Below are 15,722 nucleotides of genomic sequence, written 5' to 3' on the forward strand. Positions count from 1 at the left end.
TCTTCTTCGTTCTTAGCTGAGGTCTTTCTAACAATATACCATTATTGTTACGGCGTAGTTGGTAATGTGAAGCCGGTAAGACAGAGACTAGATCCTCAAGATAGCTAGGCGCAACACCGTGAAGTATCTTAAATGTAACAAGAAGAATCTTAAAATCTACGCGCAAGCGCACTGGTAACCAGTGGAGTTCTCTTAGTAAAGGAGTAATGTGACAATATCTAGGTGCGCGGTAAACTAATCGAGCACTGGCATTCATGACTCTTTGAAGTTTCTTAATTTGATACTCAGGAGCACCGTACAATAAACCATTACAGTAATCAAGCCTGCTTGTGATGAACGCGTGAACAAGCCTCTCGGTGGACTCACGAGACAGATACTTCCTAATGTGCCGGATGTTGTATAGATAGTAAAACGCGCTAGCGCAAGCCTTAGTCACATGAGTCGACATGTCCAGATGAGAATCGAACCAGGTGCCCAAATTGCGTACTGAAGATATTCATCTGGACATATGAATCAAACAAAGGCTCAGCTCCCTTAACTTTAAGGGATATTTACACGATGACATCATAATATTTGAATACGAGTCACGGTATCAGAATCATTCTGACTTTGCTTTCCTCCTGGTAATTAGCACTATTGTTGTTTTAACCCCATTAGAAATTTGAAACTTGAATAAGTTAGGAAAAACAGAATTAATTGTGGTAATTCTAGTCAAATGATGCCTTCCTGCAAATGTCCCCTTCTTGCCAGACTTGACGTCAATTGATTGAAACCAAATATTACAATCATAAGAAATGGTCTAAAGTACAGAAAAAATGCTGCTGAGTTGACATCTGTACAGTGAACTGTAAAACTGGAAAAACCTATTCTTCTTGCATCTATGGCTAGCACGCTAAACCACGTTTGAACCACACTAAAGTTACTGTGCTGCAGCATAGCAACCATTACAAACACTGTTGCATACCTTGCCCTTACTCTGCTTCAATGTGCCAGCAGATATTTGAGTTGAAAAAAAATACAGTGTGTTGCAGAGTTAAAAGTACAATGAAATGAAAAAAAGAAAATAAATAATAACTAAGGAGACTTTTAACTCTGGGTCAATCTCCCAGCCCAGAAAGGGTAGGTTTGTGGCAGAGGTCTGCTTGACATATTTTGACCAGCCACTCTTGTGACTTTTGCTGCCGTTCTTTGTTGCCTCTTGCTCATACGAGCCTTGTAAGTGGCATCCAAGACTGCTTTAATATTGCATAATTTGCTCCTTTCCCACTGTAGCGGTTTCACATCCCTTGCAGAGGGTCCACTTGTTTGTCCTCCATCTTCATCACTCTCCTCTGATGACATAAACTCGACAGCATTGTCTAGTTTTAGCAAATCTCTTGCTCTGTCCTTGTCCTGTGTGGAGAGTGCTGCTTTTTGCACAATTTCTAGTCAATAATTCAATTTCTAAAAACCCAACAATAGATAACTATCAGATGAAACACTTGAACAAAATCATTTTCTTACTGTATACAACATGAACAGAAAAAAAAAAAGAGTAGCATGAACAACCTGTCTTAAAATACCATAGAAGGGATTGGTTGCACTACCATGCGATGGACAATTGACTATAAGATACTTATATACATTTTGTATAAAAGGATAGTGCATTTCCATTATTTTACTCTTTGTCACCGATGCAAGACCAAAGCAATTAAAGACCACCTTTGCCATGCACCATCCAGAATTGACCCTAATGAAATGCTCGTCGAATTTTGACTTCCAGCACGAAATTTCCCGTTAAGTATACGCATTTTCTATCTTTTTAAGATAAAAGTTAGGGTTAGCGTCATTTTAAGGTTAGGGTAACTACTGCTGTGTATAGGGGACACTTTATGATGTTAATTGTCTGTAGTCTTAGACTTGAGTGGTGTTGAAGTTGCGGCGAAGACCAAGGAGACGCTTCATGAGGTTTAATGAAATCGGTGTGCATCTAATTAATCAATCCTGGACATATCAATCCTGGGTAAATCCTGGACATATCTGTGCAAGCCATTTATCTTCTCATGATCATTATTTCAATCACGGACACACTATCTTGCCCTTGTTGCTATCAATAGAAATTACATCAACTGATTTGCCAACACCAATTATTCTACATGTACATGGCACACACCATTGTCAAAAAAAGGTACAGAACCATGATACAATTTGTACCATGACTTCTAAGAGATGTAACAGTGGGGAAGGGGAAGATAAGAAAATAACATCCTTTTTACATTGCCAAAAGAATGGAAGCAATAATTGGTGTGAAGAGGTGGTTTTACTCGCAATTCATGTGCTCTTTTGTATTCTAAGGAAGGGCAGTTTGACAGACTATTGCCTTCTGTTTTGTTATACCTGACTGACATAGGATTTACAATACCCTGGAGAGGTACTGCACAAAAATGCAATGTGTTAATATGAACTGTACCTTTTATCTCTGCCTTGACCCATTTTTCCTTTCCAAAAATTAATTTCCTCTGATTTCTTTGACAATAATTTCCTCAATCTTCTTGTTCCCTTCATGGTCATATCTCAAGGGTTAATTAAGACAAAGCAAATCAAATGATTAAAATTAAAATGAACATGCAGGAAAGGTAATTTCCACCTAGGTGGCATCTCTTAGCTAGAGGGTGTAATCATTGGAAGTACCATTTGGATATGAAGTACATGTACAGTGTAACATGCTTTGTAAGATGTAATTATGCTTGCTAGAAGTAGAGAATCATTATCTTTAACCAAGGTCATGAAATCATATTTTCAAAATGATATTTTAACACAATTGACCAAATTGCTATTTTAACTCTCAAAGAGGGATTAACAGCTCTTGCACTACTCTAACTCTGTCAATGAAAGCCAATTGTAAAGTCACAACTCTCTTTGAAATTCAGTAGCAGATAAAACCTTAAATTGCATAATCTCAACAATGTAACATCATGCTTTCAAAATAAAATTTTGACATCATTGACAAAAGTGCAGCCACTTTGTCCACTCAAAGATGAATAAAAAGCTTTGGCACAGCCCACTCAGAGATGGGCAGCCTGACTTTTGTCAATGAAAGCCAATTATTGTTAAGCCACAACTCTCTTGGAAACTCAGTGAGCAATATAATTTGCATTTTTTATAACCTAACCACAACAAAGTCATAATGTTCAAAATGAAATTTGGACATCATTCACAAAAGTGCCATTTTGTCCACTCAAAGATGGATAAACAGCTTTGGCACAGCCCACTCAAGAGATGGGCAGCCTGACTTTTGTCAATAAAAGCCAATTATTGTTAAGTCAAACCTCTCTTGGAAACTCAGTCGACAATATAATTGGCATAACCTAACCTCAATGAAATCATACTTTTAAAATAAAATTTTGACATCATTGACAAAAGTGCCATTTTGTCCAGTCAAAGATGGATAAACAGCTTTGGCACAGCCCACTCAGAGATGGGCAGCCTGACTTTTGTCAATGAAAGCCAATTATTGTCAAGTCTCAACTCTCTTTGAAACTCAGTGAGCAATATAATTTGCATAACCCAACCTCAAAGGAATCATATCTCCAAATGAAATTTGGACATCATTGACAAAAGTGCCATTTTGTCCACTCAAAGATGGATAAACAGCTTTGGCACAGCCCACTCAGAGATGGGCAGCCTGACTTTTGTCAATGAAAGCCAATTATTGTTAAGTCAAACCTCTCTTGGAAACTCAGTTGACAATATAATTGGCATAACCTAACCTCAATGAAATCATCCTTTTAAAATAAAATTTTGACATCATTGACAAAAGTGCCATTTTGTCCAGTCAAAGATGGATAAACAGCTTTCGCACAGCCCACTCAGAGATGGGCAGCCTGACTTTTGTCAATGAAAGCCAATTATTGTTAAGTCACAACTCTTTTTGAAACTCAGTGAGCAATATAATTTGCATTTTTTATAACCTAACCACAACAAAATCATAATGTTCAAAATGAAATTTGGACATCATTGATAAAAGTGCCATTTTGTCCACTCAAAGATGGATAAACAGCTTTGGCACAGCCCACTCCAAGATGGGCAGCCTGACTTTTGTCAATGAAAGCCAATTATTGTTAAGTCAAACCTCTCTTGGGAACTCAGTTGACAATATACAATGCAATTGCCATAACCTAACCTCAATGAAATCATACTTTTAAAATAAAATTTTGACATCATTGACAAAAGTGCCATTTTGTCCACTCAAAGATGGATAAAAAGCTTTGGCACAGCCCCCTCAGACATGGGCGGCCTGACTTTTGTCAATGAAAGCCAATTATTGTTAAGTCAAACCTTTCTTGGGAACTCAGTTGACAATATAATTGGCATAACCTAACCTCAATGAAATCATACTTTTAAAATAAAATTTTGACATCATTGACAAAAGTGCCATTTTGTCCACTCAAAGATGGATAAACAGCTTTGGCACAGCCCGTTCAGAGATGGGCGGCCTGACTTTTGTCAATGAAAGCCAATTATTGTTAAGTCAAACCTCTCTTGGAAACTCAGTCGACAATATAATTGGCATAACCTAACCTCAATGAAATCATACTTTTAAAATAAAATTTTGACATCATTGACAAAAGTGCCATTTTGTCCACTCAAAGATGGATAAACAGCTTTGGCACAGCCCACTCAGAGATGAGCAGCCTGACTTTTGTCAATGAAAGCCAATTATTGTCAAGTCTCAACTCTCTTTGAAACTCAGTGAGCAACATAATTTGCATAACCCAACCTCAATGAAATCATACTTTTAAAATAAAATTTTGACATCATTGACAAAAGTGCCATTTTGTCCACTCAAAGATAAATAAACAGCTTTGGAACAGCCCACTCAGAGATGGGCAGCCTGACTTTTGTCAATGAAAGCCAATTATTGTCAAGTCTCAACTCTCTTTGAAACTCAGTGAGCAATATAATTTGCATAAGCCAACCTCAAAGAAATCATATCTCCAAATGAAATTTGGACATCATTGACAAAAGTGCCATTTTGTCCACTCAAAGATGGATAAACAGCTTTGGCACAGCCCACTCAGAGATGGGCAGCCTGACTTTTGTCAATGAAAGCCAATTATTGTTAAGTCAAACCTCTCTTGGAAACTCAGTTGACAATATAATTGGCATAACCTAACCTTAATGAAATCATCCTTTTAAAATAAAATTTTAACATCATTGACAAAAGTGCCATTTTGTCCACTCAAAGATGGATAAACAGCTTTGGCACAGCCCACTCCAAGATGGGCAGCCTGACTTTTGTCAATGAAAGCCAATTATTGTTAAGTCACAACTCTTTTTGAAACTCAGTGAGCAATATAATTTGCATTTTTTATAACCTAACCACAACAAAATCATAATGTTCAAAATGAAATTTGGACATCGCATTGATAAAAGTGCCATTTTGTCCACTCAAAGATGGATAAAAAGCTTTGGCACAGCCCACTCCAAGATGGACAGCCTGACTTTTGTCAATGAAAGCCAGTTATTGTTAAGTCAAACCTCTCTTGGAAACTCAGTTGACAATATACATGTAATTGGCATAACCTAACCTCAATGAAATCATACTTTTAAAATAAAATTTTGACATCATTGACAAAAGTGCCATTTTGTCCACTCAAAGATGGATAAAAAGCTTTGGCACAGCCCACTCAGAGACGGGCGGCCTGACTTTTGTGAATGAAAGCCAATTATTGTTAAGTCAAACCTCTCTTGGGAACTCAGTTGACAATATAATTGGCATAACCTAACCTCAATGAAATCATACTTTTAAAATAAAATTTTGACATCATTGACAAAAGTGCCATTTTGTCCACTCAAAGATGGATAAAAAGCTTTGGCTTAGCCCACTCAGAGATGGGCGACCTGACTTTTGTCAATGAAAGCCAATTATTGTTAAGTCAAATCTCTCTTGGGAACTCAGTTGACAATATAATTGGCATAACCTAACCTCAATGAAATCATACTTTTAAAATAAAATTTTGACATCATTGACAAAAGTGCCATTTTGTCCACTCAAAGATGGATAAAAAGCTTTGGCTCAGCCCACTCAGAGATGGGCGGCTTGACTTTTGTCAATGAAGGCCAATTATTGTTAAGTCACAACTCTTTTTGAAACTCAGTGAGCAATATAATTTGCATTTTTTACAACCTAACCACAACAAAATCATAATGTACAAAATGAAATTTGGACATCATTGATAAAAGTGCCATTTTGTCCACTCAAAGATGAATAAACAGCTTTGGCACAGCCCACTCCAAGATGGGCAGCCTGACTTTTGTCAATGAAAGCCAGTTATTGTTAAGTCAAACCTCTCTTGGAAACTCAGTTCACAATATAATTGGCATAACATAACCTCAATGAAATCATACTTTTAAAATAAAATTTTGACATCATTGACAAAAGTGCCATTTTGTCCACTCAAAGATGGATAAAAAGCTTTGGCACAGCCCACTCAGAGATGGGCGGCCTGACTTTTGTCAATGAAAGCCAGTTATTGTTAAGTCAAATCTCTCTTGGAAACTCAGTGAGCAATATAATTTGCATTTTTTATAACCTAACCACAACAAAGTCATAATGTTCAAAATGAAATTTGGACATCATTGATAAAAGTGCCATTTTGTCCACTCAAAGATGGATAAACAGCTTTGGCACAGCCCACTCCAAGATGGGCAGCCTGACTTTTGTCAATGAAAGCCAGTTATTGTTAAGTCAAACCTCTCTTGGAAACTCAGTTCACAATGTAATTGGCATAACCTAACCTCAATGAAATCATACTTTTAAAATAAAATTTTGACATCATTGACAAAAGTGCCATTTTGTCCACTCAAAGATGGATAAAAAGCTTTATTTCAGCCCACTCAGAGATGGGCGGCCTGACTTTTGTCAATGAAAGCCAATTATTGTTAAGTCACAACTCTTTTTGAAACTCAGTGAGCAATATAATTTGCATTTTTTACAACCTAACCACAACAAAATCATAATGTACAAAATGAAATTTGGACATCATTGATAAAAGTGCCATTTTGTCCACTCAAAGATGGATAAACAGCTTTGGCACAGCCCACTCCAAGATGGGCAGCCTGACTTTTGTCAATGAAAGCCAGTTATTGTTAAGTCAAACCACTCTTGGAAACTCAGTTCACAATATAATTGGCATAACCTAACCTCAATGAAATCATACTTTTAAAATAAAATTTTGACATCATTGACAAAAGTGCCATTTTGTCCACTCAAAGATGGATAAACAGCTTTGGCACAGCCCACTCAGAGATGAGCAGCCTGACTTTTGTCAATGAAAGCCAATTATTGTCAAGTCTCAACTCTCTTTGAAACTCAGTGAGCAACATAATTTGCATAACCCAACCTCAATGAAATCATACTTTTAAAATAAAATTTTGACATCATTGACAAAAGTGCCATTTTGTCCACTCAAAGATAAATAAACAGCTTTGGAACAGCCCACTCAGAGATGGGCAGCCTGACTTTTGTCAATGAAAGCCAATTATTGTCAAGTCTCAACTCTCTTTGAAACTCAGTGAGCAATATAATTTGCATAAGCCAACCTCAAAGAAATCATATCTCCAAATGAAATTTGGACATCATTGACAAAAGTGCCATTTTGTCCACTCAAAGATGGATAAACAGCTTTGGCACAGCCCACTCAGAGATGGGCAGCCTGACTTTTGTCAATGAAAGCCAATTATTGTTAAGTCAAACCTCTCTTGGAAACTCAGTTGACAATATAATTGGCATAACCTAACCTTAATGAAATCATCCTTTTAAAATAAAATTTTAACATCATTGACAAAAGTGCCATTTTGTCCACTCAAAGATGGATAAACAGCTTTGGCACAGCCCACTCCAAGATGGGCAGCCTGACTTTTGTCAATGAAAGCCAATTATTGTTAAGTCACAACTCTTTTTGAAACTCAGTGAGCAATATAATTTGCATTTTTTATAACCTAACCACAACAAAATCATAATGTTCAAAATGAAATTTGGACATCATTGATAAAAGTGCCATTTTCTCCACTCAAAGATGGATAAAAAGCTTTGGCACAGCCCACTCCAAGATGGACAGCCTGACTTTTGTCAATGAAAGCCAGTTATTGTTAAGTCAAACCTCTCTTAGAAACTCAGTTGACAATATACATGTAATTGGCATAACCTAACCTCAATGAAATCATACTTTTAAAATAAAATTTTGACATCATTGACAAAAGTGCCATTTTGTCCACTCAAAGATGGATAAACAGCTTTGGCACAGCCCACTCAGAGACGGGCGGCCTGACTTTTGTGAATGAAAGCCAATTATTGTTAAGTCAAACCTCTCTTGGGAACTCAGTTGACAATATAATTGGCATAACCTAACCTCAATGAAATCATACTTTTAAAATAAAATTTTGACATCATTGACAAAAGTGCCATTTTGTCCACTCAAAGATGGATAAAAAGCTTTGGCTCAGCCCACTCAGAGATGGGCGACCTGACTTTTGTCAATGAAAGCCAATTATTGTTAAGTCAAATCTCTCTTGGGAACTCAGTTGACAATATAATTGGCATAACCTAACCTCAATGAAATCATACTTTTAAAATAAAATTTTGACATCATTGACAAAAGTGCCATTTTGTCCACTCAAAGATGGATAAAAAGCTTTGGCTCAGCCCACTCAGAGATGGGCGGCCTGACTTTTGTCAATGAAGGCCAATTATTGTTAAGTCACAACTCTTTTTGAAACTCAGTGAGCAATATAATTTGCATTTTTTACAACCTAACCACAACAAAATCATAATGTACAAAATGAAATTTGGACATCATTGATAAAAGTGCCATTTTGTCCACTCAAAGATGAATAAACAGCTTTGGCACAGCCCACTCCAAGATGGGCAGCCTGACTTTTGTCAATGAAAGCCAGTTATTGTTAAGTCAAACCTCTCTTGGAAACTCAGTTCACAATATAATTGGCATAACATAACCTCAATGAAATCATACTTTTAAAATAAAATTTTGACATCATTGACAAAAGTGCCATTTTGTCCACTCAAAGATGGATAAAAAGCTTTGGCACAGCCCACTCAGAGATGGGCGGCCTGACTTTTGTCAATGAAAGCCAGTTATTGTTAAGTCAAATCTCTCTTGGAAACTCAGTGAGCAATATAATTTGCATTTTTTATAACCTAACCACAACAAAGTCATAATGTTCAAAATGAAATTTGGACATCATTGATAAAAGTGCCATTTTGTCCACTCAAAGATGGATAAACAGCTTTGGCACAGCCCACTCCAAGATGGGCAGCCTGACTTTTGTCAATGAAAGCCAGTTATTGTTAAGTCAAACCTCTCTTGGAAACTCAGTTCACAATGTAATTGGCATAACCTAACCTCAATGAAATCATACTTTTAAAATAAAATTTTGACATCATTGACAAAAGTGCCATTTTGTCCACTCAAAGATGGATAAAAAGCTTTGGTTCAGCCCACTCAGAGATGGGCGGCCTGACTTTTGTCAATGAAAGCCAATTATTGTTAAGTCACAACTCTTTTTGAAACTCAGTGAGCAATATAATTTGCATTTTTTACAACCTAACCACAACAAAATCATAATGTACAAAATGAAATTTGGACATCATTGATAAAAGTGCCATTTTGTCCACTCAAAGATGGATAAACAGCTTTGGCACAGCCCACTCCAAGATGGGCAGCCTGACTTTTGTCAATGAAAGCCAGTTATTGTTAAGTCAAACCTCTCTTGGAAACTCAGTTCACAATATAATTGGCATAACCTAACCTCAATGAAATCATACTTTTAAAATAAAATTTTGACATCATTGACAAAAGTGCCATTTTGTCCACTCAAAGATGGATAAAAAGCTTTGGCACAGCCCACTCAGAGATGGGCGGCCTGACTTTTGTCAATGAAAGCCAATTATTGTTAAGTCACAACTCTTTTTGAAACTCAGTGAGCAATATAATTTGCATTTTTTATAACCTAACCACAACAAAGTCATAATGTTCAAAATGAAATTTGGACATCATTGATAAAAGTGCCATTTTGTCCACTCAAAGATGGATAAACAGCTTTGGCACAGCCCACTCCAAGATGGGCAGCCTGACTTTTGTCAATGAAAGCCAGTTAACACTATTTCAAAGTAATTGGTACTCTTTCAAAGTAATTGGTACTATTTTATGTTATTCATTATTAGATGTTATTGCCCATTAGAACCAATCAGAGGTGATCATTTTTGAGGGTGCCAAGTCTGGCTAACATTATCCACTTTGTGCTCTGTTATATCCAATGAGAAACCTGTTAGTGAATAACAGGATAATAAGGAATAACCAAGATAGCATTATCCAGTAATATTAGCCGCATGAACCAATAACATTTCAGAAACAAAATAACTAAAATTCTTTTCAAATCGAATGAATATAATGAAGTTTTTACGCTCAGTATTGGAGTCAATGAGCATTGAACTGCCAAGGCCTACGAGTTTTTCAAAACGAAATACATTATCATTGAATACAACCCGGTCGTTTAAACAAACAACTTGAGTTTACTTAAAGACATGGAGAATAAGATGAACTTGGTTAAACAAACATTTAAAGCCGTTGTTATTCGATAAAATAGCAATCATGTTTAATTTACCATTCACATAAACCTGATGGACAATAGCAGATGCTATCAAAACACTGAAAAGCACTGACTCGAAAGAAAAAAAGAAGCCGAAACAAAATTAGGTTCGACGAGTGAACTTTTAAAGCGCTTTCATTTTATCTCACTCTGAAGAGTCGCAATGTTTACTGTTCATTTTTGTTTTCTCTAATACGCCATGCGTAACAGAATAATGCTGAATAACCGACATTTTGTTAGCCTCTAACCTTAGACATCTGTATAGCGAATCAGAGAGATAAGGAAGCTCACGCGAAACCTTTTAATTGACCGCAAGTCGTACCTATTAAATGGTTTTGCGCGCAAACGTTAATTATAAAAACGAAAAAGGAAAACTATAAAAAAATAACGTCTTTTATTTTATAGTTTTTAGCCTTGTATCTACGTATTTCATTTTACCTTTCTAGCGAATAACATGTAAAAGAAGAAAGAAGGAAAGATAAGTCCAAGTTGCGCCACAAAATGGACTCTGTCTTTTCCTAATGGATTGCGTAACAAATTTTGACCCTAAAATGGGCATCGTCCAAAATCCATCGTCCGTGTTTTTAGCACATTTATCGGTAAATTGAGAATGTTTTTCTCGCCCTGAGAACAGTTTTTAGGGAGCATGAAATCACATTCAGTCTCAAGAAACAATTCTAAGTATCTACCAATGAGAACTGGTGAGTTTTCAATCAAAACAACATGTCTGGTAAGGATCTGTCGTGAATCACCGATAAACAATTACTCTTGAATGTTTGCTTGTCATCATCGATGAGCCACATGTGAATGAGTTTAGGCAATGGTCTTTGATCAATGATGCCCAAGTTAAAATTTTGCGAATCTCGACTTACTTCACAAAAACGATGTTTATGTGGCCCTTTAGCTATAAAGATTATCGGCATAAAAATATACGGGTGATAGTAAGCTCAAATTAAAACGTCTTAAGGACGGTGCCTACTAATTAAAGATATTTTTACCCCGGTGACTGATTATGCAGGAAATGTAGATCTTAACAAGTGTTATTGAAATCCAAAAAGAAAATTGGGGGTAACCACGCATTTTTTAAAGATAATTTATGAATAATATTTGCAAAAAGCTTCAAAATACAAAGAAATGTATGGCGTTCTTTCTCAAATTGAAGCTTAAGTATCTCTCAAAACTGCATGGTTACCCCCAATTTCCTTTTTGGATACCAATAGTACTTACTAAAATCTACTTTCTCCGGATAGTTTTCAACCGCGCAAAAATATCCCCGTATTAGTAAGCATCGGCGATAGGAAATCCGAGTATCTGGAGATGCGCAGAACGTATGCGCAATAACAATAGTAGGCACCGTCCTTAATTCAGTCACACACTGTTCCACACACTTGCATATTACGGGAAAGGCAACGTAAAATTCTGCTTTTCCATTCTACATTCCTGTAAAGCCAATGAAAAACGGAGACTAACCGACAGTGAGTCGATCCATTGTCCAAATTTCCATTCAGTAGGTTTCCTTGGTCCATAACTAGAAAGCGGATTATACTTTCCCTGAAATTCGCGCCAAAATTTCAACACGCTTGTTCAGCCACTGTTTCTGTACGATCTCAGCGAATAACGCCTCTGCCGCTCAGAGGATGTCTTACCTCTTTGCGACAAATTTAATTTCGGTTTTGAAAAGAATTTTAGTTATTTTGTTTCTGAAATGTTATTGGTTCATGCGGCTAATATTACTGGATAATGCTATCTTGGTTATTCCTTATTATCCTGTTATTCACTAACAGGTTTCTCATTGGATATAACAGAGCACAAAGTGGATAATGTTAGCCAGACTTGGCACCCTCAAAAATGATCACCTCTGATTGGTTCTAATGGGCAATAACATCTAATAATGAATAACATAAAATAGTACCAATTACTTTGAAAGAGTACCAATTACTTTGAAATAGTGTTAGTTATTGTTAAGTCAAACCTCTCTTGGAAACTCAGTTGACAATGTAATTGGCATAACCTAACCTCAATGAAATCATACTTTTAAAATAAAATTTTGACATCATTGACAAAAGTGCCATTTTGTCCACTCAAAGATGGATAAACAGCTTTGGCACAGCCCACTCAGAGATGGGCAGCCTGACTTTTGTCAATGAAAGCCAATTGTTAAGTCACAACTCTCTTTGAAACTCTCTATATTTGTACAATTTGCATGACCCTAATGAATAAATTCATGGATATTGAAAATTGTACAGCATTGACGAAAGTGTTATTTTGTTGTCTGGGAGATATATTATGCAGCTTTAGCACAGCCCACCCAAAGAAATTTGGGACTACATATACCACAATGAGAGAGAGAGGTGTATTTAATTACAGTAATTTCCAATACAGTTGACTCCTCATACAAGAATAATTATTATCATCCGGAAGTGGTCAGGCGAAAAAAAAAGGGAAAGAAAAACCAAAAAAGAAAGAGGATAAAGTTTGGATACCAAGGTTCTAAACTTAGTTAAATCTTAGCGAACATTAATTTTTGGACAGCAGAGAATTCCACTAACAATAGTCCAGGACAGCTGTATGTGACATAGTTGAGGTAGAAATTGGTACAAATGAGTATTCATGTTTGCATCGGCTTCTGCAAGATGGTGAACATTGGTTCCTACCACGGTTTATTTCTGAAAGATTACTGTATTTGTGATTTTGTATAGCATAGACAAGGGAGCATCTATTTACCTACATGTACCAACCTGGCACTTGTCAGAAAGCCTGCAAAATCCTCCCTCTGTTTCCTCAATTCTCTGTAGGTCTTTCTGACAGCGTCCTTTTATATAAACGCAAAAAGAAAATCACCATGGTTGGCTTTCTCGAAATGTCAGTCTTTTTAAGTGACACAGGACAATGTCCACCATACCTTTAAGTGAATGAGAGGTGCACAAGTCCCATAGATTCTAACCACTTTTGAAGGAAAATAGGGAGTGTTTTTTAGCTTCAAAGGCACGAGCCTCGAGGGAGGAATGTGAGAATGCCGCCCAGGAAATTTTGCAAATCTAGTTTCTCCTAAGTGGCATCTCCTGCATTAGCCTGGGAGCAAGCTCTCTTGCGGGGTGGGTGGCTCACCCCCCAAGAGAGCTTGCTCGCAGGCTACTCCTGCATTGAACATCATTTTTATCACACATCCTTTCGTATGAACTTAATATTCAGTATGGAGCTATTTCCTTGCCAGGGAATAAAAAATCCCTGATGAAGTGAGCCTCTGTCGCACGAAACGCGTAGGAGAATAAAAAGAGTCATACAAGTACTTGTTCGCAGAAATGCTACAAACTGGCTTAAAGGAACACACGTAGCTCTAAACCTCAACATATAAACTTTGCCGCTAAAGCACTAAGGTGATATATTCGTTCACAATTCTTATGAACATACATTAATTTCACAATCGCTGTAACTCTTACTCGGTAAGATTTTTCTCGGTACAGTACTGTAATCATAATGTAACAATAAACGTTCTTGGTAAAACTCATATATTGATTACAACGCATGCAGTAACAAGTTTTGAACGAAGGACTCTTTGGAGTTCACTTAATTTGACCGAGACTGAAACCAATAAGATTGCAGCAAACTACAATTCAGTACTTACGGAACAACTTGGATCAACCGACGTCGACGAGCGCTGTTTGGAACTGAAGACACTCTTCTTCGCTTTTGATTTGCACATTGCGTCCAAACGATCGTTAAGCTTTTGGTTAACGGACCTCAGTTCAGCCAGCTCTTTCAAAACGGCTTCCATGGGACTTGGGGTCACTTTTGCTGTACTTGAGCATTGCTAGTACTTGGGCAACCTTCCCGTGAAACCATTTATCTTTTGCCGAAACCGAAGGACTTCAAGAGAACGACCAAAGAGCGAAATAGCAAGATTCAAAAGGCGCGCAATTATAATTGACCTCGGTTCAAAAACGAGGCAATCATGCGCGGTAAGGACAAAATGGGAGAAGGTTTCAAAGGTCGATAAACTGATCTTCATGTCGAAGAGTGAATGTGGAAGTTACAGTTTAAGCGAAGCAATATTGGTGTTCTTCAGATAGCGTTTCGAGAAGATTGTATCATTTTCATTTCGCGATTCATTGCCATAAATAGGAAGCATCAGAACACTGACAGTACAATGTATAATCGTGTGTCCTCTTTATTTGACTCCGATATATCTTTTTGCGGCCCAGTATTACTCCGTCTGTATCTTTGCATTTCAATTGAAACTTGGATAGATATTTGCGAGGCTTGTAGAAGGCTGCAAGTATTACAAATGATTTCATTCTCGGTAACCCGTGGGGAAGCCAGCCAGGACGGGACGCCGGACCTTTGCCAGTCCTCATAATGCTAGTGATTCCTTCGTCCGGTTTTGACTAACTGCCCCTGGGTCTCCGATGTCAAAGGTTTTTAAAACAAAGATCAAGGAGACACTATAAAGTATAACTATATTATACCTTGTTGAAAATGTTAATGCTTGTAACTGACTTGTAATATATACGTGTGGGTGGTTTTTTAGGACGTTTTGGCTAATGTTTCGGTTAATTCTTAAGCCTTCATAAGTAGGGTTGATGTTTTAACGCGTGATTTAAAATAACGTTGCGCGAGCGGTATACGCGACCCTTTACATTTGAGGGTCATCGAATAGGAAGATAGGAGTAATTTTATCATATCATATACCCCTAGGCGTCACGTGGACTTGCTTCAAAGGCTTTTTCTCACTTACAAGCTTGATAGCAAAATTTTTCAACTCAGTGAGGTTATTTCTGAATCGAATTTAATTTTGCGAGTCTTGGACGTATTTTGGGTGTTTCAAGATCACTTTTTTAGAATAAGTAAACCCCTGATTAAGAAAGGAATTAAGGCTTAAGTTCTTAAGAAACTGTGATGCTGCGTCGTTGACCTTTAGAGCGTTTTCCCTTATCAACTCGTTTGATAAGCTAAATTTTCGTAGGTCCACAGAGAGGTTTTCGGATCCTAAGAGGTTTTGGGGTTTTGGGCTGACTTCCAAACATGGCTGGTGTAATCCTGTAAGTACTAATAAAACTTATCGGTTGTCCTAA

General features: G+C 37.1%; 2 protein-coding genes across 3 annotated transcripts in view; both read right to left on the reverse strand.

Annotated features, from left to right (window-relative positions):
• Positions 1-15,201, reverse strand: part of LOC138004147 (uncharacterized) — a 16,356-nt gene extending 1,155 nt beyond the window's left edge. Inside the window, exons 1-4 of one of the 2 annotated variants that reach the window (XR_011123738.1) lie at positions 14,276-15,201; positions 13,389-13,462; positions 2,450-2,552; positions 1-1,443 (exon numbers count right to left, since the gene is read on the reverse strand). The exon at positions 1-1,443 is cut by the window's left edge and continues 1,155 nt beyond it. Coding sequence is in view for 1 of the 2 variants with exons in the window: in XM_068850580.1 (XP_068706681.1) it covers positions 1,437-1,443; positions 2,450-2,552; positions 13,375-13,462; positions 14,276-14,425 (348 nt within the window). In the remaining variant the exon portion in view is untranslated. Of the gene's footprint in view, positions 1,444-2,449; positions 2,553-13,374; positions 13,463-14,275 lie in introns of both variants that reach the window. The other variant, XM_068850580.1, reaches the window with a different exon arrangement.
• Positions 1-15,722, reverse strand: part of LOC138004092 (uncharacterized) — an 888,878-nt gene that overhangs the window by 146,499 nt on the left and 726,657 nt on the right. The window lies entirely within an intron of this gene.

Source organism: Montipora foliosa, chromosome 5, assembly GCF_036669935.1.
Source record: "Montipora foliosa isolate CH-2021 chromosome 5, ASM3666993v2, whole genome shotgun sequence".
Taxonomy (NCBI): domain Eukaryota; kingdom Metazoa; phylum Cnidaria; class Anthozoa; order Scleractinia; family Acroporidae; genus Montipora; species Montipora foliosa.